The sequence below is a fragment of the Indicator indicator genome, chromosome 31, assembly GCF_027791375.1.
Source record: "Indicator indicator isolate 239-I01 chromosome 31, UM_Iind_1.1, whole genome shotgun sequence".
In the NCBI taxonomy this organism is placed as follows: Eukaryota; Metazoa; Chordata; class Aves; order Piciformes; family Indicatoridae; genus Indicator; species Indicator indicator.
In genome coordinates this window covers 3457272-3480336 of record NC_072040.1, presented here as the reverse complement: position 1 = coordinate 3480336, position 23065 = coordinate 3457272, and the positions used below count along the sequence as shown (strand labels likewise).

The window sequence follows — 23065 nt, the reverse complement described above, 5'->3', positions numbered from 1 at the left end:
TGTTACCATTCTGTATTTTAAGGATATTTAGTTAGAATCATTCCCTGTTACCATTCTGTATTTTAAGGATATTTAGTTAGAATCATTCCCTGTTACCATTCTGTATTTTAAGGATATTTAGTTAGAATCATTCCCTGTTACCATTCTGTATTTTAAGGATATTTAGTTAGAATCATTCCCTGTTACCATTCTGTATTTTAAGGATATTTAGTTAGAATCATTCCCTGTTACCAGTCTGTATTTTAAGGATATTTAGTTAGAATCATTCCCTGTTACCAGTCTGTATTTTAAGGATATTTAGTTAGAATCATTCCCTGTTACCAGTCTGTATTTTAAGGATATTTAGTTAGAATCATTCCCTGTTACCAGTCTGTATTTTAAGGATATTTAGTTAGAATCATTCCCTGTTACCAGTCTGTATTTTAAGGATATTTAGTTAGAATCATTCCCTGTTGCCAGTCTGTATTTTAAGGATAGTTAGAATCATTCCCTGTTACCGTTCTGCATTTTAAGGATATTTAGTTAGTTTCATCCCTTGTTACTATTCTGTATTCTCGAGATGTTTGATCAGAGTCATCCCCTGTTACCATTCTGTATTTTAAAGATATTTAGATCATCCCCTGCACCACTCTGTATTTTCCTTGGTTAGTTTCATCTCTTGTTACCATTCTGTGTTTTAAGGATACTTAGAATCATAGCTGGTCTGCATGCTGCCAAACCCAAACTCTTCCCAGGTTCTCTGTGAGCCTTGGTTGTTTTGTGTGGTCTGTCAGTGTCCTATTTACCTGAATCTGTCACCATTGCCTTCTGATCCATCTTCTCCTGACACACCAAACATTGGGAGGGAGAGGACTCTTTGCTGGGAGCTCTTCTGCCTGCCGTCGCTTCTCTGTCTAACTGGATGGCAGGAACGGGGTGACCTGTGGTTAAAAGCATCTCAATTTCTCTCCCTGATTATTTTTTTCTTTTCCCCCCTTCTTTTTCTTAATCACCACCTTCCTGTGCCCAGAGGTGTGATTGGATTTAACCTGCTGGAGAACTTTCTGTACAGCAGACTATACACAGGCAAGAATTATTTGTGTAGGTGGTGGGGGTCTGAGACCGATGTAGAATTAGATGGAAAGATGAAGTGGCTCTCATGGCAAAGGTAATCCCTGATGATTGATTTTATGTTGTGGGTTTTTTTGTGTCTGTTTTTAACAGGAAAACTGGAGAGCCCCCACTAATAAATGGCTGGATTCCTTACCTTGGGAAGGCTTTGATTTTTAGGAAGGATGCTTTCAAATTCTTACTGGATCAGCAAAAGAAACTGGGAGATATTTTCACTGTACACATTGCTGGTGAGAAATATTTCAGTACTTCTCTTGGGGTTGTGGAGTTTAGTTTGGTTTGGGTTTTTTTCCATCAGTCAAATTCAGTAGGAATCAAAATGTTTAGTTTAAAATCTTCCTTAAGGAAAAAACCTTTCTTGTGTGTGTAATCAAAATGACTTAAATTCACTTGGGATGTGTAGAATAAATGTCCAAAAACATTTTTTGTGTAGCACTGGACAATGAAATTACTTAAATTCACAGCACAGAGTAATAAAATTACTTAAATTCACTTCTGGTATACAGAATAAATATCCAAAAGGGATTTTTTTTTAGTGTAATAAAAATTACTTAACTTGTGTGCAGAATAAATGTCCCAAACATTTTTTTAATGTAATAAGAATGACTTAAATTCACTTCTGGTGTGCAGAATAAAAACCCCAAACTTTTTTTTTTTTAGTGTAATAAATATTACTTACATTCACTTGTGTGCAGAATAAATACCAAAAACCTTTTTTAGTGTAATAAAAATGACTTAAATTCACTTCTGGTATGCAGAATAAATACTCAAACCCTTTTTTTAGTGTAATAAAAATTACTTAAAATCTCTTCTGGTGTGCAGAATAAATACTCCAAACCTTCTTTTTTAGTGTAGCAAAAAATTACTTCAATTCACTTGTGTGCAGAATAAATCTCCAAAACCTTCTTTTGTGTGTGTAGAAGAGGGTAATAAAGTCACTTAAATTCCTATGCTGTGTGCAGAATAAATATCCACAGGGTGTAACAATGTGGATTTACATCCAGGTCTGTGTGGACACAGAATTTGAAGGTAGGTAATGCAGGAGCAGAGATTTTTGCCAGCATGTTTAATTGTCTATCATTATGTATTGTGACTTTTTTTTCCCCCCCTTCTCTTAAAGAAGGGAGAACTAACATCATCTTGACACTGCACAGAAAAATATCAGCTTAAATTTAGAAAACACTTCAGAGAGAAGGGGGGAAAAAAAAGTGCCGAATATGTTCTCACACATTTTTTACAACTGGTTGACAGGAACACAAGGGAATGAATGACACATTGACTCAGTGATACAATCAGGACTGGAACACAGAAACTTCCCCTTGCCAGCCTCTCTCTCTCTGCTCATGCTGGCTGAAAATAACAATATAATAAAGCCTGAGCTAACCTTGCTGCTTGCTGTATTTAGAGCTGCAGTACTACTACACCAGCTCCAACACAAACAGGGGAGTGAGTTCACATCCACACTTCACTGAAGAAGAGGGGGGAAAAAAACCCAACCAACCCACAGAATGAAACTGGATTCTTGAATGAAACTTCAGTCTATCAATTTATACTTCCCTGTGATGAGTTTATAATTATACTACCAGCTCCTAACCATAACATTCCCTATAGGTACATTTATTTTGGCTGAAATCGAATTAAAATCCAGTCTCACCTATAAATGAATCTGAAAAATGAAGATTTCTGCATCCCAATAAGTGATCCTGCTCTGGCAGGAGAGTTGGACTGGATGATCTTTCGAGGTCCCTTCCAATCCCTAACATGCTGTGGTTTTGCTCTGTTCAGAGAAAGGCAAACTGTGAAGCTGGTGAATCTTAACACCCCTTTACATGCTGGTAGCCTCATTCAAATCACCCACCTCAGACTTAAGCCTGCCTTGTTTTCAGCTAGCTTTGGATTTTTAGGGAGCTGCCACCGAAAATAGCAAGCTTGCTGTGGAATTCCACAGCAGTAGTATTAGCTGCCAATAAAGATAACAAAGTTTTGCTGTGTAATTCCATGGTTTTACTATTAGCTTCCAATAAAAATAGAAAGTTTGCTGTGTAATTCCATGGCAGTAGTATTAGCTGCCAATAAATGCATAAAACTTGCTATGTAATTCCATGGTATTAATATTAGCTGCCAATAAAAATAACAAAGTTTTGCTCTGTCATTCCATGGCATTGGTGTTAGCTACCAATAAAAATACAAAGCTTGCTGTGTAATTCCATGGAATTGGTGTTAGCTACCAATAAAAATACAAAGCTTGCTGTGTAATTCCATGGAATTGGTGTTAGCTACCAATAAAAATAGAAAGTTTGCTGTGTAATTCCCTGGCAGCAGCATTACCTGCCAATAAACACACAAAACTTGCTGTGTAATTCCATGGCAGCAGCTTTAAGCTTTTTATTTCCACCTAACTAATATTTTGCAATTAAAAAAAAAAATATATTCTTTTCTTCGAAAGTCAATTAATTAAATTAAAAGCAGGATGTTTAATTAATAAAAACTTTCTTTCTCTTACCATTTTTTTTCCTTTGGAAGAGCATTTTTGCTGATATTAAATGTGTGAATTTTTGTGGTTTTTTTTTTTTTTAATCTATTATGGATTTTTTTTCTTTGGGAATTGGTATGCTCAGGGTTTGGGTTTTTTCCATCTTGAAAAGGAATTTGAAACATCAGAAGCCAAATTTTTGTTGAAATAGTCTTTTTTTATTACTATTTATCAAGGTGCATTCACACACTATATCTAATTGTGGTTTCTTACAAATACAGTTGGATAATTAGAATTCAGAGGCTGCCTGATATCATAAAAGCAGAGAGAATTTCCCTTAGAGTGTTTAATCAAATATTTATTCCTTTCTATTATGTTTAGAGATTTGTGTGTTTAAGCAATCCAGGGCTGGAGTTTGGTTGCACAAAATTCTGTTTGCACGCTAAACAAAATTCCATTCCAGCTTCGTCTCCCCCATCTTTGGGGCTTTTGAGGAAGCTTTCCTTGCTAAAGAGGGAGGGAAATGGGGTGAGTTCTGGGTATGATTTCAGCCTTCTGCTGGGAAACCTTTGACTTTGTGTTGTTTGTCAGAACACAGAGATCACTTCAAGTTCTCTTCTTGCTTTTGTGTGTGTGTGTTTGTGGGGATTTTTGTGGGTTTTGTTTGGTCTTTTTTTTTTTTTTTTTTTGTTATAAAATACTGATTGTTAAGATTCCACTGAGGAGAAACAGTCTGTCAGCCCCAAGTCAAGGGAGATTCTGAAGCTAGTTAGTCCTTCCTCATGTCCTGCACCAAGACCCTCCAGGATTTCTCTGTCTCTTAGGCATTTGACAAATGATGTTTGCATGTGCGGCAGGCAGAGCGTAGCCTGCTCTGTGTGGACTATCATTACCTAACCCCCCTGGCTGGAGTCTAAAGGGCCTGTCAAAAAATTCTATCAATATATATTGCTCTAATTATTGGTTCTCAAACTAGTTCATTTGGAAAATGCAGAACGATGCTCGGGAGTTTCCGGCGCTGCCCCGTACCGGCAACGCGATTTCGCTGATTGTACTTTCCCAGCTGATGAGCAAATGATTGTCATCCTTAAAAGTCTCAAGGGACGTGGATGTCATCTTAATAAAGAAATTAAAAAGCACATCTTTCCATGAGAAACAATGTAAATTCCTGACCTGTCGCAGAAAATAGTTCTCTAATTGGTTTTGTGTGGTGGTGCAGCAGAATCGTTTTCCCCGGACGTCAGGCCAGCGCAGCACCACTGTACATCATTGTCAGCAGTTCAGCAGAATCTCCCTAATAAGAGGACGATTACATAAAGGCAGGAGTCCTAAAAAAAAAAAAAAAAAAAAAAAAAAGGAATAAGGAGGGGAAAGAGAGGGAGAGTCTGCAGCATTGCGATGCTCGTACCTCCCAAGCCAACCTCTCTGCTCATGAAGGTCGGCAGCGTGGGCTAGGGAAGAAGCTAAGGAGCTCAGGATGGTTTTGTTGTTGTTTTTTGGGGATTAGAGGTTGTCTCCTTTGCCTGACAAGCTGTCAGGAACCTTAAAAACACGCTCTGAGACTTAACTCAGCTTCCAATGGCAGCGTGTCGGGGTTTTTGCCAAGCACGCTGTTGGAACGCTGCTGCTAAGTCATCCTCTTCTTTTAGACATATCCTTTTCTCCTCTCTTAGGAAAAAGGTAATTATCATAGAATCACAGAACTGTTGAGCTTGGAAGAGACCTTTGAGATCATCAAGTGCAACCACTTGCCTAGAGCTCACAGTCCCACCACCAGTCATAAACTGCTGCCACTAAACCCTCAGGACCACATCTATTCATCTTTAAAAATCCTTCCAGGAATGGTGACTCCACCACCGCCCTGGGCAGCCTTTTCCAGTGCCTGAGAACCCTTTCCAGGAAGAAATTTTTCCTAATATCCAACCTGAGCCTCCTTTGGCACAACCTGCCACTTGTCCTTCAACTCCTTACCAACCCAAGCCAAAGCAAGCATTACCCAAACAGCATCCATCATTAGACGCCATCTGAAATGCTTGTCCTTCTTCATTAGCATTAAAAAGCTCCAGAATTCTTTATCAGAGTAATTTCTTAACTCTCATACAAGTACTGCCTTCTCTGCTGGGATTTACCAAAGCTGACAATTTTCATATTTTTCACATCAATCTCCTCTTGAGAGGAGAAACTAAATGGAGATAACCAGGCTATTTGCAGCATGGGTGTAATTGCAGGCTGAAGGCGGGGATGTGGAAGTACCAAATCTCTGTAGCCAGCATTTGAAGGCAAAATCCAAGGGCTTGCCTGCAGAAACAAGGAGATAGTCTTTCCTTTGGTTTGCTTCCATACTGCTAAGTCAAGCAGCTCAGTGACTACAACCACTGGGATTTGGAGTGTGACATTTCTGCATGGGCATGTCCACTTAATTTTTTGTGTGGAAGCACTTTACACAATCTATCAAGGAAAAAACTTAGTCCCCAGTGGTTCCTGTAGAAATACCTTCAACACTTAAAACTTCCTGATGTGTGTAGCTTGTGGTAAGCCTCCTCTTTGGAGGCATCAAGCTTTTGGGTTGCTTTTAGAAAAGGCTACTTTGAAGAGCTAGTCCATGGTATCAGCTGCGGTGGAAAGGCATGGAAGGGGGCCAGCTGCTTTTTAAAATAGCAAATAATAACTGGAAGCTTTAGGAGGTCACTTCAGTGACTTCAGCTGTTGGGATCTGGAGTGTGACACTTCTGCACAGACTTCGTTTTTTGTGTGGAAGAATTTTTTTGCAATCTAACCAGGAAAAAACTTGATCCCCAGTGGTTTCTGTATAAATACCTTCAATATTTAAGGCTACCTGATGTGTGGAGCGTGTGATGTGCCCTAAAACACCAACTAATACCTGGAACCTTCAGGGAAGATTTCCATTCGTTGCTCTCTGACCCCACTAGGGACCATGAGTGGGAAGAGCAAGGGCTCCAAAAAAGCAAAAAATTCAGGAGCATATTGAACAGTCAGAGGACTGCAAATCCTAATTGGAGGTGAGAAAGTTTGTTCCAGTTTGGATCTTTGCTGTTCAAGGGGAGAGGAGGTGTTGGGGCATGGTTTTGTAATTAGCAATCTGTTCTTGTGTGGCAGGGACTGGGCTGAACTGGTGTGGCAGCACAGTGCATCTGCGGATGGCTGTGATTGCTAAAGCCTCCTGTACCCACCCTCACAACAACAACTTCACTAACTGCACTTAATTAGAGCTACATTTTGGTGCCTTTTTTTTTTTCCTAATTCAAAGACCTAAAATTAGATGCTGGGTGAGGTATATAAACAAGGTGCCTTTGTTCGAGAGGGCTTCCACCTTCCTGCCTCTACCGACCTCTGCTAAATGCAGTGACAAAAATCTTTGCTTTCGGTGTTTCTCTAGAAATTGTTGACTTGCAGGGATGTGGAGCCTGGAATTGCTTCTACAAAATGAATTCTGTTTGAGTACACACTTACTTTTTGCTACCAGAGACCTGATGAAAATAATAAAAAATGGGGATCTGTGACAGTCATGTTTCTCAGAGATGGGTTTGGGGTTTTTTCCCCTCTCCCCAAATTATGAATTTTTATTTCAAATGATTGCTAAAATTGTCTGTCTGAAAACTGGTTTGCTGGAAATAATTTCCTGACTTCAAAAAAGAAAAAAACCCTAAGAATTAGTGTGTCTGAATTTGCTAAGTGTCTGATTAAAGATCACAAAGAAACTCACATTTTTAGGTTGTTGGGGTTTTTTGGTTTTGTTTTTTTTTTTTTTGCATCAGAAATAAGCAGATGGTGGACAGATGGTTTAAATTAATATTAATTAAAAAATCTTAACTTAAATTGTTTATCCTGTACAAAGGCAAAGTTAGGAAGCCAGCTTTCATCTTTAGGGTTAATAACACTCCAAATCTAGTTATTAAAAATTGCTCCAATGAGGCATTCTTTCCAAGCTTTGATCGCAAAGATGGTGGCCTTGATAAAGAGCATGGCAGTGGGGGAAAGATGGGAAGAGAGAGGAATTCTTGAGGAGGGCAGATTGAGACTGGGGATCAAGAAGAAATTTTTCCCACTGAGGGTGTGGAGACACTGGAACAGGTTGCCTAGGGAGGTTGTGGATGTCCCCTCCTAGAGGCTGGATGAGACCTTGAGCAAGCTGGGCTGGAGGGAGGTGGTGTCCTTGCCCATGGCAGGGAGTTAGAACTGGATGATCTTTAAGGTCTTCTCCAACCCAAACCATTCTGTGAATCTGTGAATTCCAGGACTCCTAACAAAGATCCTGTGGAGGTTGAGACTGAAAATTGAGAGCTGTCCCTGCCCATGGGAGGGAGGTTGGATCAGATGATCTCTAAGGTCTCTTTCATCCTAAGCCATTCTATGAAATTCCTGTCAGCCTCATAGAATCATAGAACTGTTGAGGTTGGAAGAGACTTTTGAGATCATCCAGTCCAAACAGTCACCTAGAGTTCACAATCCCACCACTACTGTTACATTACTACTTGGGGGTATGAGAAAGAAGAAATGCCTGGAAAAGAGGACTGGGAATTCAGGAGCTCTTTTACCACCTGATTTCTTGATATATTTAGTCCTCAAATATTAATTTACATCACTGGTGTATTGTTACAGTGAAGCTAACTCTACAGTACCTTAAAAACGCTGTTGACAAAAAAAGGGAGTCAAGCTCTCTCTCACTTTGTTCATTGTGTTTCTTGACTGGTTCAGAGATTCATAGAATGGTTTGAGTTGGAAGGAACCTTCGAGATCATCCAATTCTGACCCCCTGCCATGGGCAGGGACACCTCCCACCAGCCCAGGTTGCTCAAGACCTCATCCAGCCTGGCCTTGAACACCTCCAGGGAGAGGGCACCTACAACCTCCCTGGGCAACCTGGTTCACTGAGCTTGCAGTGGTTGTAACTGGGGAGGAAATGACAGCAGCTGTGAATTGCAGAGTGCCCCCAGCTTTACCCACAGAGCCCTGTTTGGATGCACAAGTCAGAGTGTGGTGTGACAGTGATAATTCAACTGTCACTGTGTGGTAACCATGGATACTTGTTGACATTTTTAGTGCTAGTGACTACTTCATCTCAGGACATCTGTCACAGAGCCAGATTTGGGCCTTGGTTAAGTTGTGGTGTTCCCACTAAATTCAAAGGAGGTTTGTCCCTTCAGTGAGACAGAATGAGACTGGAGATGCCAGAAGCTTTGCTGTTCTCCTGAGTGGGAAAGGCAAGACACTGGGCCAGGCTGCCCAGAGAAGTGAGAAGTGTCCCATCCCTGGAACCATTCCAGGTCAGGTTGTTTGGAGCTCTGAGCAACCTGTTCTAGTTGCAAATCACAGAACCACACAGAATGCACTGGGTTGGAAGAGGCTCTTGAAGATCATCTTGTCCAACACCCTTGCAGTGAGAAGGGACATCTCCAACTACATCAGGTTGCTCAGGCCCCCATCAAGTTTGACCTTGAATGTCTCAACAATGATGTCCCTGCTCACTGCAGTGGGGTTGGACCAGATGAGCTTTACATGTCCCTTCCAACTCAGACCAGTCCATGATTCTATGATATTTCACAGTAGGTGTGTAATAGACTTCTCCATCCAAGTTAAGAATCAGGAACACTCAGTTAAGACTTAACAGGGGAATCACCTATAAAGAGTAAAGGTTTCTTAGGTTAGTGGTTGGATTCAGTGATCTTGGAGGTCTTTTCCAACCAAAACACTTTTATGAATCTCTGGTTTAATGGCCATGGTGGTCTTAGGTTGAAGGTTGGACTCAATGATCTTGGAGATCTTTTCCAGCCAAAACGTTTCTGTGATTCAATGATTCTGCTTTTTAGATTTCTTTGAGATCTTTGGGGGTTTTCCACAGGTGGTTTTTTTTTCCCCAGGCTTTGGCTTCTTTTCGGTGGCTCCTTCTGAAAGTGTCACGAGGTTATAAGAGTGTCTGTGTGTCTGTTTTGTTTTCCTTCCTGCTCTTACAGGTAGATACATCACCTTTATCATGGACCCGTTTCAATACGTCCATGTCATCCGGAACAGCAAGCAGCTGGAATTCCATGAATTTGCAGATAAAATGGCTTCCAAAACATTTGACTACCCAGCCTTGTCGAATGGAAACTTCCCAGACCTGAAGGAAAACCTGCACAGGATCTACCAGTACCTCCAAGGCAAGCCTTTGGATATCATCTCTGACCACATGATGACAAATCTCCAGGATATATTTGAATGGAAGTGCTCAAAAGCAACAGATTGGGAAACAGAAAAAATGTACAAATTCTGCTGCTCTGTAATGTTTGAAGCCAGTTTTGTAACACTGTATGGAAGAGTTCCTGCTGCAGATGGCCACAAAGTTATTAGTGAAATCAGAGACAAATTTATCAAGTTTGATGCCAGCTTTCCCTATTTAGCTGCAAACATACCAATCGAGTTGCTAGGAGCTACCAAGAAGGTTCGGAAGGAGCTTATACATCATTTTTTACTTCAGAACATGACCAAATGGCTGGGAGGGTCAAAAGTGGTCCAAGCCAGACAAGATATATTCGAGAAATATGAGCTGCTGGGAGATTATGACAAAGCAGGTAGGAAACTTATGAATGATTGCTTGTCTCAAATAAAATAATTTACTAGAGACCTTTGAAATAAAAAGGCAAAATGGCGACCTTGAAATTTTTTTATGTTCTTTCTAATTGGCTAATGATAAAATGTTTTACTCTGAAACAACCTCTCTATGATAATTGATTTTTTTTTTTTTTTGTGCTGAGGTGGTAAAACAAGATACTTAATGGTGATAATGAGAAAGATTATAACTGAGCTGCATTTCCTCCCCTTCTCCCCCCCTCCAGCCTTCCCCCCCCCCTTCAACATTACATTTCAAACTATTCTCATTAAGCAGAAAATTAGACTTCAGAAGCCTATTGGTCCTCATTAGCATTCACTGATCCTTGGCTGGGTCTGTGTCCTAACATCTTTTAATTAGCACACTGCAAATCTAATCAGTGTAATAAACGCTATTAATCTTCCTTTTCACTTATTTTCTCCCAGCACATCATTTTGCCTTCCTGTGGGCCTCTGTGGGAAACACAATTCCAGCTACATTCTGGGCTATGTATTACCTTCTGAGGCACCCAGAAGCTCTGGCAGCGGTGCGTGACGAGATTGACCATTTGCTGCAGTCAACAGGTCAGGAGAGAGGCCCCATGGATCACATCCACCTCACCAGAGAACAATTGGACAACCTGGTCTACCTGGGTAATTTATTTTTGATCTGCTAGGGAAGAGGGAGAAGAAGAGCCTCTCCCCCAGCAAACTGGGTTTATCACTCATTTCTGTTTACTGAGAAGGTGGAGGACACAGCTGCCTAATTGACATAATAACACCCATTTACATCAATTATAAATTATGTAGTTTGGAGCTGGAGGTACTCTCGTTGCATGTAAACATTAAAGCCTAGGTAATTAACTCTGCAAGGTATGCGAGGGGCTACGCCGGAGCCTCCCAATGATTTCACCAAAAAAAGAAAAAAAAAAAAGTTGATGCCTATTAAGTTGTTTGATTCTGAGCATCTGCCCAAGTGGTGATGCATTTCAAATACTTCTGGACAGCACTGCCAAGAAAGACCCTGTCCTGAAATTAAAGTGGGATAATGTGGTTAAACTGCAAATGTTGGGGTTTTTTAATTTTCTCTCTCACAAAAAGAGTTCAGAAGCAAGCTCCCGTTGAGTGATGCCTCCAAAGGTAAAGCTTTGCACAGCAGAGTCATGAAGTCATTGAAGAGTTTGGTTTGGGAGGGACTTTTCAAGGTCATCCAGTCCAACCCCTCTGCAGTCGGCAGGGATGTCTGCAACTAGGAAAGCTTGCTCAGAGCCCTGGACAACCTGACCTGGGATGGTTCCAAGAATTGGACATCTCCCACCTTTCTAGGCAACCCAGCCAGTGTCTTACCACCCTCACTGTACAGAATTTCTTCCTTCCCTCTATTCTAAGTCTCCCTCTTTTATTTTCAAAGTGTCTCCCCTTGTCCTGTCACAACAGGCCCTGCTGAAGAGACTGTCCTCATCTTTCTGATAGGTCTCCTTTAAGCTGCAAATTAACATCACATCACTTTCAGTTTAACAACAGGTGCCTTATCCATAGGTTTTGGATATTTTGGTTGACTGTGGTTTGGATCCTGTACCACTTAGCATCCCACAAAAATTAACCTTGGACAACCTGACATAGAATGCTTCCAGGGATGGGACAAAAATGAAAGTTTAAAAAAAAATCAAGAAAGGAACAAAAAAATGAAAAAAAAGAAGGAAAGAAAAATAAAAAGAAAAAGAAGAAAGGAAGAAGAAAGGGGGGGGGAAGAAAAGAAAAAAAGAAGGGAAAAGGAAAGTAAATGAAAGAAAAAACATTAGAGGAAAAGAAGCAAGAAAAACTGAAAGGAAAAAGTTAAAGGGAAAAATGGAAAAAAAAAGGGAAAAAGATAAAAGGAAAAAAAGGGAGGCAAATGAAAGGGAAAAGAAAGGAAAAAAATGAAGGGGGGAAAAAGGAAAGTAATAGAAAATAAAAAATTAAACTAAAAAATAGAGAAAAAAGAAAGAAAAACTGAAAGGAAAAGAATTAAAGGGAAAAATTAAAGGGAAAAGAAAAAAGGGGAAAATAATTTTAAAAATTAAAGGAGGAAAAAAAAGATAACAAAAAAGGCACCCCAGAAGTGTAGGAATAAGGAAAATCAAAGCTTGTCCTTCACTAAAACCAGGTAAAATGGCCTGAAGAATTTCAAACATTAACTGTGTCGTTCCTCTGCTGCTCCTGGAAATCCTGCAGCACCCTGGTCACGTTTGATTTGTGTGCTGAGGGGCAGGTGCCACGTCCTGCCTGGCAGTAGCCTTGTAACGCTTCTCTTAGGTTTTATAGCCACGTTAAGCGTAATGGGCTAGGAAGAGAAGCCGGGTTTCAATTCTTCTGGCACTTAAGTCATAAAGGGCTGGATACTGTCCCATAAAATAATAATATAGAAAAGAAATCTGTACCTTAAGAGAATTGAAGTCATGCTTCAGTGGCAAGGGATGTTTTGTTAATCACTGCGTAGAAGGGACAAAGGTCTCAGCTGATGGTTGACCACCAAGCATCCCCATGTCACAGGAAGGCTGTGGCCAGCACTGCCCTTGACCCCCAGCCTCCAAGATGGAGCTTTTCTTATTCTAGTCCAAAGCATAGGAACCCAGGGTTTGTGTCCCTGCTCTCGAGTAGAGCAGACCAGGTGGGATCCTCGTGCAGTCATCACCTTGTCATCTCCTTCTCCTGTTTTAAGCGCTCCCATTCTCTGTCCTCTTTTTGGCCTGCTCTTAACAAGAGCCTTTTTTTGGATTCCTCATGCTATGGAGAACAAGCAAGGATTGCTGAAAAGCCTTTCTCAGAAACATTGTTCTTATGGTCAGACTCTTTGGCTTTAGGGAACAACATGGCCTGATTTACTTCTAAATTCAAAGTACGGTCTCTGGAGGCTTTCAGGGCTGGCCTGGATGTGTTCCTCTGTGATCAGCTTTAGGTGATCCTGCTCTTGCAGGGGGCTTGGACTTGATTGTCTTCAGAGATCACTTCCAACCCCTACCATTCTATGATTCTGTATTAAAATTTTGTAAGAAAGATTTTTAACCCACAGCAAAACCAGCAAATTTAAGCCCTGATTGTTGCTTTATTGGTTTTTTGTTGGCATTTCTGGGGCATGTCTAGGTAAGACAAACCCCCATGTTTGTGTGTTTGTGCAGAGGGACATCCATTATTAGTCCTTCTGGCTCACAGCAGAGCTCTGATGTGGTCTGTGATGGTTAGAATGCAAATGCAAAGGGTAAAGCAGAGATCCCCTCAGTGCATGTTTAGTCAGTTCATTTGTTTAGTATTAGTCCATCCGTTTATCCCATAAAATATTCTTGCCCCGGGTCATTGATGAATCCTGGATATTTCCTGTGAAAAGAGCACAGCTTGAGAAATGCTTTTGCACACAAGAAACCCCAAACCAGCTCATAGAGAGCACACAGTCATAACCCAAATGCTAGGCATTAAAATCCTTGGTTGGGTTGAGAGAAAGGAAAATGTTTTGCTTTTTACAAGGGCTTGTTGTGATAGGATGAAAGGGAATGGATTTAAGATGGAAAAAGGGAGGTTTAGACTGGATATTAGGAAGAAATTCTTGACAGTGAGGGTGGTGAGACACTGGAGCAGGCTAGCCAGGGAGGGTTATGGATGCCCGCTCCCTGAAGGTGTTCAAAGCCAGGTTGGATGAGACCTTGAGCAACCTGGGCTGGTGGGAGGTGTCCCTGCCCATGTCAGGGGTTTGGAACTGGATTATCTTTAAGGTCCTTCCAACCCAAACCATTCTAGGATTCTATGATTGCTGGAATGGGCTGGGCAGCTGCATTTAGTTCTGAGTACAAATGTGCTTGTTTCAGAGCATGGTTTGTGTTGGCACACCGTGATGCCCATGGGTGATTGACTTCCCCTCCTCCTTTAAATATTTGCATACTCAATAGCTGCTCTCCTACAATGCACTCTAATAATTGCAGGACCCTATTACCTGCTCTGCATTACTGTAAAATTAACAACCCATTATGCACAATAAGTTTTATAAAACATTTCCAGATAAGAGATCATGTTTAATTAAAATTAACTTGCCCACGGAAGCCAAAATGCACTTGTGATTCACAATGACCTTTTATTACCTGCAGTCCCTTGTTTTGGCTGGATGATTGACAGCTTGCTGTTTGGCTACCATGTTGTATTTCAGCTGACAAGACTTTTCATTTTAACTCAATTTGCCTGCCTATCACAAGCTGGTGGCAGGCCAGGCTCAAGTCACCCAGCTTTGCCTCAGCAGCTTGCTCTATTTCTCATTAGTACGCATTTATTCAGTGGAAATTGGAAGACAAATGCTTGAAGGCATGTGAACTAAGTATAGCAAATTAGGGTTTAAAGACTGAATATTTATAAGTATATTGAAACAGTTTTAAGGAGACCAAGGGGGAAAAAAATTTAACAAAAAAATCTAGAATGAATTGGAAAGCTGAGTGCTAGCTTTAGTATAAGAGAAACAGAGAGAGAAGTGGGAGGATTCTAAGAATAACAATACTATGAGAGATATCTCCCTCTCTCTTTTTTCTTTTTTAACCCCCCTCCCTTCTCTCTCTCTCTCTCTGTCTACAAGAGATGTAAAATCTCTCTGACAACACCTTATCAAACAACAGCCTGGCTTCTTGATGGAGCCGCTCGCACAGCGAAGTTTAGCATCTCGTGTGTGTAAGAAGGGGAGGAGGGGGGAAAAATACACTAAAAAAAAAATCAAAAAACTAAAAATGAGGGTCATGTTCATTTGCTGCTTGGTTATCCCTTGGTATGCCTTAAATTGCCTTGTTTGTTCGGCACAAGCACAGAAACAGATGTTGCTCTCCCGCGCTGGATAATTTACTGGACCTCGCGGTGCAGCATGGAAGGTCTCCCAAGCTCCCCAGCTGGTCTGTCAGCGAGCGGGGCTGGTGTCTGCTGAACTATGACAACTGCGAGGAGAGGCTGAGCTTTTTATTGTGCAGTTGTCATTCCTCTCCACGCAGAACTCCCAGCGTTTGTGGAAAGCCAACTGTATTTTTTTGTTGTTGTTGTGAGTTGCTAACGCCAGCCTGCAAAAGCCATCAGAGCTTCATTCTCCTTTGTTGGTCATAATGTGACTCATTACTTTTGTCATCTAATGATTATCGGCATGAGCGCTCAGAGCGAGAGCCAAGCTTGCCTTCCACCCAGAGCTGGTACTGGAAGGGAAAACAGATTTGTCATTTACGATCTGACCACTTTGTGCTCCATTATTGTGATTAACTTCTGCCCAAGATGTGCTGCCCAATTGTCATTTGGGATCCGGCAGCAGGCAGGGAATGCTGTGCTTCCCGGGAGGGTGGCTGCCGATACGACGTGACCCATGTCGCCTGGGTGCTTAAACATCAACCTGCTCTTTCACAGCACTGCTTTGCCAATTATTTCTCTTCTTTAATAATTATTTCATAGAATGCCAGGTTGGAAGGGACCCCAAGGATCATCTGGTCCAACTTTTCTAGGGGATAGAGTAGCTGAAATGAGCTGGCCCAGCACCCTGTCAAGCTGAGTCTGAAAACTGCCCAGTGGAGGGGAATCCACTGCTGCCTTTGGGAGATGATTCCAATGTCTGACTGTTCTCATTGTGCTACTAATTGTGTCTCATTGTGCTACTAGTTGTCTCATCTGTTGTTTCATGTTACTAGTTGCATCTCATTGTGTTACTAGTTGTCTCATATTACTAGTTGTCTCATAGCATTACTAGTTCTCGTGTTACTAGTTGTCTTTCATTGTGTTACTAGTTGTCTCATCGTGTTACTAGTTGTCTTTCATTGTGTTACTAGTTGTCTCATCATGTTACTAGTTGTCTCATTGCGTTACTAGTTGTCCCTCATTGTGTTACTAATTATTTCTCATCTTTACTAATTGTTTCTCTTTGGTTTTGCCCCCTCTTCTTCCCTTTTCCTCATTTCCTCTCCATGCATGTCCAGCTTTAGGGGCTGAACCCATGGCAGTGTATCACCACCATCTCCAGCTGGAACTACCAGCTCTGTTGACATCGGTCTAGGAGCAGGAGGTTGGGCCCATCCTTTGGAGCGTGGAAACTTTGGTTGCCGGAGCGCTGCCAGTTGAAATCTATCGTGTCAGGTGCCTTGTGGCTATCCGCAGCAGAGGCCATCTTCTGGAACCAGGGTTCTTTTCTGGCTTCGTCACCAACAAGCCGATTTGACTCTGCCTGATTATAGTAACGAAGGCAGTCCAAAAGAATATGCACAGCCTCACTGTACGTCACATTGAATCACCGCGCCGGCCACACAGCGCTGACCGCAGCCTCATTTCTTTAGACAAATGCATGCTTAAGGAAAAACCTCCTGCAAGAAAGCATCCAGGGCCACTTTATTTGCTATGCATGCTGCACCAGATTTAATTTTTAGTGAAAGACCATTTGTTATCATCTTTATTATTTATTTATTTATTCAGGGTTTTTTGTCAGAGGCGTCTATGCCGGGTAGCTCCTTGCCTCTAATAAACGGACCTTTGGGGCTGGGTGGTTACAGCACCTCGGTGACCACTTAAAGGAGGTTTATTTGATATCGCAGAGCAGAACTGCAGACACAAATGGATTGCTGGTTGCAGATGAAACCCTGGTTTAGGCCGTTTGTCACACCGATGACTACAGGGACTTCGGTCACATCTAACAGCACCCGTCCAGGCTGGGGGAGAAAGAGTCAGTTTTGATTACTAAGTGAGAGATGCAGCCCTAGACAGGAGCTACATGCTGATATACATGCTATCAGAATGATTTATGCAAATTATGCATATTATTCCCAAAGGAATTCCTCCTCAAACTGCCAGGATAAATTGCCGGAAATTAGCCATAAAATCTGTCGTGCTAGGAGCAAAAGGTGAAGGCCACTGGGGAAGCAAGGACATTCAGCTTCTGGAGCCTTCCAGGATGTGATGGTAGAGACAGAAATCTTGCTTTCCATAGCCTGGAAGGACTAGGGTTTGTTTCTCTTGGTCAGTTATAAGTGGCTTTCACTCTTCAAATTAGCAGGCAAGCAATGAATTGCTTTCATTCCCTTTGACCACAGCAGACGCTATCACCTGGCTGTCTAGAGCATCCAAAGGCAAAGAAACACATTTGAAATTCCTCAGGATGACCACAGAATTCCCAAGTGAGCTGATTTTCCTAACCTTTACTCCTGTCATTACTCCCAATGGTTTTCAGGAGGCAAGTGAAACCAGCTCCATGGATGCTTTCACTGGTATTTACTTGCAGCCTCCAAAAATAGATGTAAATGCGTAAAGCTTCCGGATCTCTCCATCGCCTCCTTTGCAGCCTGGTGACTGAATAATGACTTCCCACCCAAAACTCAGGGCTGCCTCCAGCCGACAGGATTGCTCAGCCCCATCAGTGAGAATCACATCGGGAGGTTCAGCATGGTGCCTCCCCCCTCCACACACACAGACCCCGCAGGGTTATTTATTGCCTCCTCCTGGTCTCTGCTTTACGTTTGGTTTGGTTTGTGGGTTGTTGGTTGTTGTTTTGTTTTTTTTTTCCCTTCTTCCCTTTAGCCTGCCCTACTAAACCTGTCGAGACTCAGCAGCTGGAGCCATGTATAACTTCCAGTCATCTCCCATATTTCTGATGCTTTCCCCCTCCTTCCCCTCCCCTTTTGTTTCATCGCAGAGAGCGCCTTGAATGAGAGTTTACGGATGTGCTCCTCCTCCATGAACATCCGCATCAGCCAGGAGGATTTTGTGCTCAAGCTGGAAGGGAATCAAGGAGTTGGTTTGAGGAAAGGAGATTGGATAGCCCTTTACCCACAGATTTTGCACATGGACCCTGAGGTCTACGAAGATCCAAAGGTAAAGACCCAGCTGGTGCTACCCTTCCTTCTCCAGGCACATCAGCAGCAGCCCAGCCTGTTGTGATCTGTGGGCTTGGTTGGTTTCTTGTGTTGCAGGGTTTTTGGTGGTTTGAGGTTTTTTAATGCTGTTCCTTCTTGTGGAACAAATCTTCCTACTTTCAGATGTATTTTCCAGGGCCCTGTAGGTCAAAGGATTCATGGCCTGAAGAGAGAAATATGGTGATGAGACTGACTGCTGCTGCTTTGAAAGGAATTGACAATCACAGGTTGACCACCGTAAACTTGAGGCTAAATGTGGGTTTTGTTTGGCAGTGGATCATTTGATACCCAAGGAGGGCTGAATAATAGAAGGTGGTTTAAATAGCAAATAATGTGGGCCATTGAGCTAAGTGCCCCCAAAGCATCATTGACTCCCTGAAGCCCTCTAATAGCAGTGTCTTCCCTCAGCCTTATGCTTTTTCACCTCCCTTCCTAGGGATTCACCCCTTCTTGATCAATTAGTTGAGTGCTGTGAACTTGAGGCTGTAAAGCTGTTGCTCCAGCAGAGCTGGCAGGGTAATTGTGTCATCTCCTTGTATTTTCTCTGACGCTGGAGTTAATGAATATCAAAGACTTGAAATTAATCCACCCTGCCTCAGCCTTCATGCAGCTTCACAAGTGCACCACCTGCATGCAAATTGAATGGCCCTCATCTCAGCAGGGTTACTGCCCCGGAGTTGGTGGCCCCAGGCCACGGTGCTATGGAGGAAGGGCCAGGGTGATGCTGAGGCTGTTAAATGCCACCTTTTCCTGAGAGGCAAGAGCTCTGCTCATCTCTTCCTCATCTCCTACCTGATCCGTTCCTCATCTCCTACCTGATCCATTCCACGTCTCTTCTCACATGCAACAAGTGACAGAACAAGAGGAAATGGCCTCAGGTTGTGCCGGGGGAAGTTCAGGTTGGCTATTAGGAAAAATTTCCTCACAGAAAAGATTCTCAGTCGTTGGAAGGGGCTGTCCAGAGAGATTGTGAGTCACTGTCCCTGGAGGGATCTAAAAGCCCTGGAAGTGGTGCTGAGGGCTGTGGTTTGGTGGCAGTGGCTTAGCAGTGGTGGTGGGATCGTGAGCTGTTGGACTTGATGATCTGAGAGGTCTCTTCCAAACACAATAGTTCTGTGATTCTATGATCCTGTAATTTTGTGATCCTGTGATCCTTTGATTGATGATCTCAAAGCTCCCTTCCAACATCAACAGTTCTATGGTGCTGTGGTTGATGATATTAAAGGCCTTTCCCAACTGAAACGATTCTGTGATTCTAAAGAGTTGATTAATATTTCTGTCCTTAGAAAGTAACAACCAACAAATAAAGCCTTTTCTCATCTTACTCTTAACACTTTCTTTTGGAGAACATTATTGATTTGTCAAAAGTCCATCTGTTGGTTTTAAGTCCTAGACCAAAAAGCATCAGTGTAGAAACGGGTCCCCTCCCTCACCCAATAATTACCATATTTCCATTGCTTGAGTGTATCTGCTGAGGATCAGCTCAGCTCAGCTTTCACAGTACAGCTTTGGTTCATCTCTTCTCTCTCCTGGGTAGTGAATGAGCAATCCACACATTGCAGTGCATCCATTGCAGCACATGGGCCCTCTCGAGAAGTGGGGAAATCACTGTGCTGTTTGCTTCTTAAAATATGCAGTGTGCCTTCAACAATGACTACTGAGGGATCAGATAGAGATGGAGGATGAATTTTTTTGAAAGGTGCAGTCTTGAGCTTGTCATGTATTTAGGGAAAACTTTCCTGGGAAAACAGGCAGCTTGACAAGATAATTTTGTAGCAGTGCTTTTTCTCCTGGATACATAAATTTCAGCTCAAGCTATCTTCTGTGCTGGCACTGTGTTGTGTAAGTGGAAGCCTGCATGGTTGACCTCTTTCTCTACTCATCAAAGCTTAAATCATTGAGGCAGTTTTTTCCATCAAGTGAACCCCTAAATCCTCACTCCAGTTCTGAGGAGCAGGTGAGGGAACTGGGGTTGTTCAGCCTGGAGAAAAGGAGCCTGAGGGGAGACCTCATTGCACTCTGCAACTCACTGCACAAGGAGGTTGGAGTGATGTGAGTGTTCTTCTCTTCTACCCCAGAACAAGTAATAGGATGAGAGGAAATGGCTTCAAGTTGCACCAGGGGAGGGTTAGGTTGGAGATGAGGAAAACTTTCTTTGCTGCAAGAGTGGTCAGGGATATTGGAACAGGCTGCCCAAGGAGGTGGTGGAGTCCCCATCCTTGGAGATGTTCCAAAACACCTGTAGACATGGCACTTTGGGGAGTTTTTCTTTTTCATTCGAAGTAGTTACAGCTCTCAGGTGGCTGCTAGGATGACAAAGGAAGTATAAAGGTTGACCCAGTGTGTCTGTGTGTTCCATACCACACTTCCTAAGGGCTCCATCACCTTGTAGAAGTGTGGAAGCAACAAGGTGAAGGTTAGCTTGGATGGCTTTTTTAAGCTATTGCAGTTCATATTTAGCTGTGTTTTTTTAGACCAGCAGCATTTACATTTCAGGAAGTGAATCCTTTTTAAGGAAGGGGTGGTATGCTGGGCTTTCATTTGTTGTTCTGCTGCTTCAGATGGAGCAATAGCTTCCCAGGAGAAAAAAACCTTGCTGCTTCCATTTGGCTGGGGTGTTCAAAGAGAATGAAAAGAGGTCCTTGTTAGTGGAAACACAGATTATCACATTTGTGAAATCACAGAGTCATTTTGGTTGGAAGACCTTTCAGATCATCAGGTCCAATCAATTAACCCAGCACTGTCAGGTCACCACCAAACCATAGTACTCAGCACCACATCTCTAGGACTTTTGAATCCTCTCCAGGGATGAGGATTCCACCACTGCCCTGGGCAGCCTGGGCCAGGGCTTGATAACCTTTTTGGGGAAAAAATTGTGCCTCAAGTCTAACCCAAACCTCCCCTGGCAGAACTTGAGGCTGCATCCTTTTGTCCTATCCCTTGTTACTTGGGAGGACAGACTCACCACCACCTGGCTCCAAGCTCCCTTCAGGAAATTGTAGAGAACCAGAAGGTCTCCCCTCAGCCTCCTTTTCTCCAGACTATACACTCCCAGGTCCCTCAGCTGCTCCTCCCCATCCCTGTTCTCCAGACCCTTCCCCAGCTTTGTTGCCCTTCTCTGGACATGCTCCAGCCCCTCAATGTCCTTCTTGAAGTGAGAGGCCAGGACTCTGCAATTTAGAGAAGCAAGCTCCTGTTCTTCACCACCCAAAGTTACATCCCCTCCAGTGCACCTCATTCCCTTTATCACTGGCCACCTCCCCTGCCCCTGTTTCCTCTCCAGTGGGTGGGTTTCAGATGCTTCCCTCAGACAGGCAGATCAGTGTCTGTGCATTTTTCACTCTGCTGTAGGGGTTTTTAATCAGTTGAGGTTGGTTTCTGTCTGACTGACTTGTTCCCAGTCAGCTCCAAATGGCTGCTGCTACAGCAGATGTATGCAAAGCAGGACAAATGCTAATGAGTGACCATAAGCAAGAAGTGTCTGTCATTTTTATTCAAAGCATGCAGAAGGATTTTGTAAGTGGTTAATTTGCTGTTGACTGAGTGAGGATGCCAGATCTCCTTCATTCAAAAACACAAATTATCTCTAAACAGGGATCCTGCTACTGGAAACCAGTCTAGAAGATGTTCACTTTATGGGACTTAGTTTTTGGGTGCCAACCTCAAAGCCTGGCTTGACAGCACCCTTTTTGTGATGGTTGTTGTCCCTGCTTTGCTCACAGCTTCTGGAGCAAAACATTTGAAGGTCAGATGTGGCAAATTAAGCAGCAACCTTCTCCAACCAAAGGGAAAATTGCCTGCAAAGCATCAGGTCTGGCTTTCAAATAACTAGTACCAGTGGGTGCAGAGGAAGGTTGGGCTTTGCTCTTAGCTGGGGAGAGCAGGGTGGGTACAAGGCATTAATTTATGCAGGATTGGGCAGATCATCCTTGTTCATGCTGTGCACAGCACGCTGAGCAGGGGTGATGCTGCTTCACCAGAAAATTGTCCTTCCACTGAGCTTTATTGTCCCTGCTCCCAAGCACTCAAAATCTAATTACCATCAATACCAACCCAACCACTCCGTGGGCAGACAGGGAAGTTTGAAGGGGCTCAGTGGAAGAGGGCTGAGCTAAGTCAGTGGATTTGAGGAGTGTGTTCTTCACAGACTATGGGAGTTACTGAGACTTGTGGGAGCCAGCTGAAAAGGAGAAGCTGCCAGCTCCTTGTCTTCCTCTTTCTCTAATTCTCTGGGTCTCGGGAGCGCTCCTGATGCACAGGCAGTGGGAGCGGTGTCAGTGCCTGCTCAGGTCTCACACTGCCTCTCCCTCTCCCCTCCAGGAGTACAAGTTTGACCGGTACATTGAGAATGGCAAGAAGAAAACCACCTTCTACAAGGCAGGAAGGAAACTGAAGTACTTCCTCATGCCCTTCGGCTCTGGGATCAGCATGTGTCCAGGGAGGTTCCTGGCAATGAATGAGATGAAGATGTTTCTTTTCTTACTGTTGGCTCATTTTGATGTGGAACTAGCAGAAAACAAAGCTGTCAGACTTGATAACAGCCGGATGGGCCTCGGTATCCTCCTGCCAGACGTTGATATTGCCTTTCGCTACAAGCTGAGGTCCTGAAGGAAGTGAGTGGCTGCCTCTATGCCTTCTACTAATCTCCACCTTCCTGTTTCCTCACTCAGCTTTGTGGTTTGGGACACGTTTTCTTTTTCCTCTCTGCTTTTACCTCCTTCTTCTTTGTGTCTAAGGAGAGAAGCCCTCAGGCTGGAGGTAGATGTCAGATGTTGGGGACATGCAACCTCCAGTTGTCCTGCTTTGAGTTGTGAATAATGAGGTGTGATGAGAAGAGTTTGACCAATAACCCAATGTCCCTGCAAGATGGACTCTCATGCTCCTGGCCATGAGCTCAGCAGGAGTTGTTTTGGACTCCAGAAGAAAATTCTACACCATGAGAACAGTCAGACATTGGAATCATCTCCCAAGGGCAGCAGTGGAGTCCCCAAGACTCAGCTTTGCCAGGGTGGTGGGC

The 23065-nt window shown here is 43.0% G+C and overlaps 1 protein-coding gene across 1 annotated transcript; it reads left to right on the top strand.

The window, feature by feature from the left end:
- The first annotated feature begins 1207 nt into the window (after nt 1–1207).
- Nucleotides 1208–22656, top strand: LOC128977239 (cytochrome P450 7B1). Its single transcript, XM_054394734.1, has 5 exons — nt 1208–1340; nt 9556–10152; nt 10616–10822; nt 17829–18007; nt 22369–22656. Exons 2-5 carry the CDS (start codon nt 9576–9578, stop codon nt 22654–22656), a joined length of 1251 nt encoding a protein of 416 aa, XP_054250709.1. The 5' UTR covers nt 1208–1340; nt 9556–9575.
- The last annotated feature ends 409 nt before the right edge of the window (nt 22657–23065 follow it).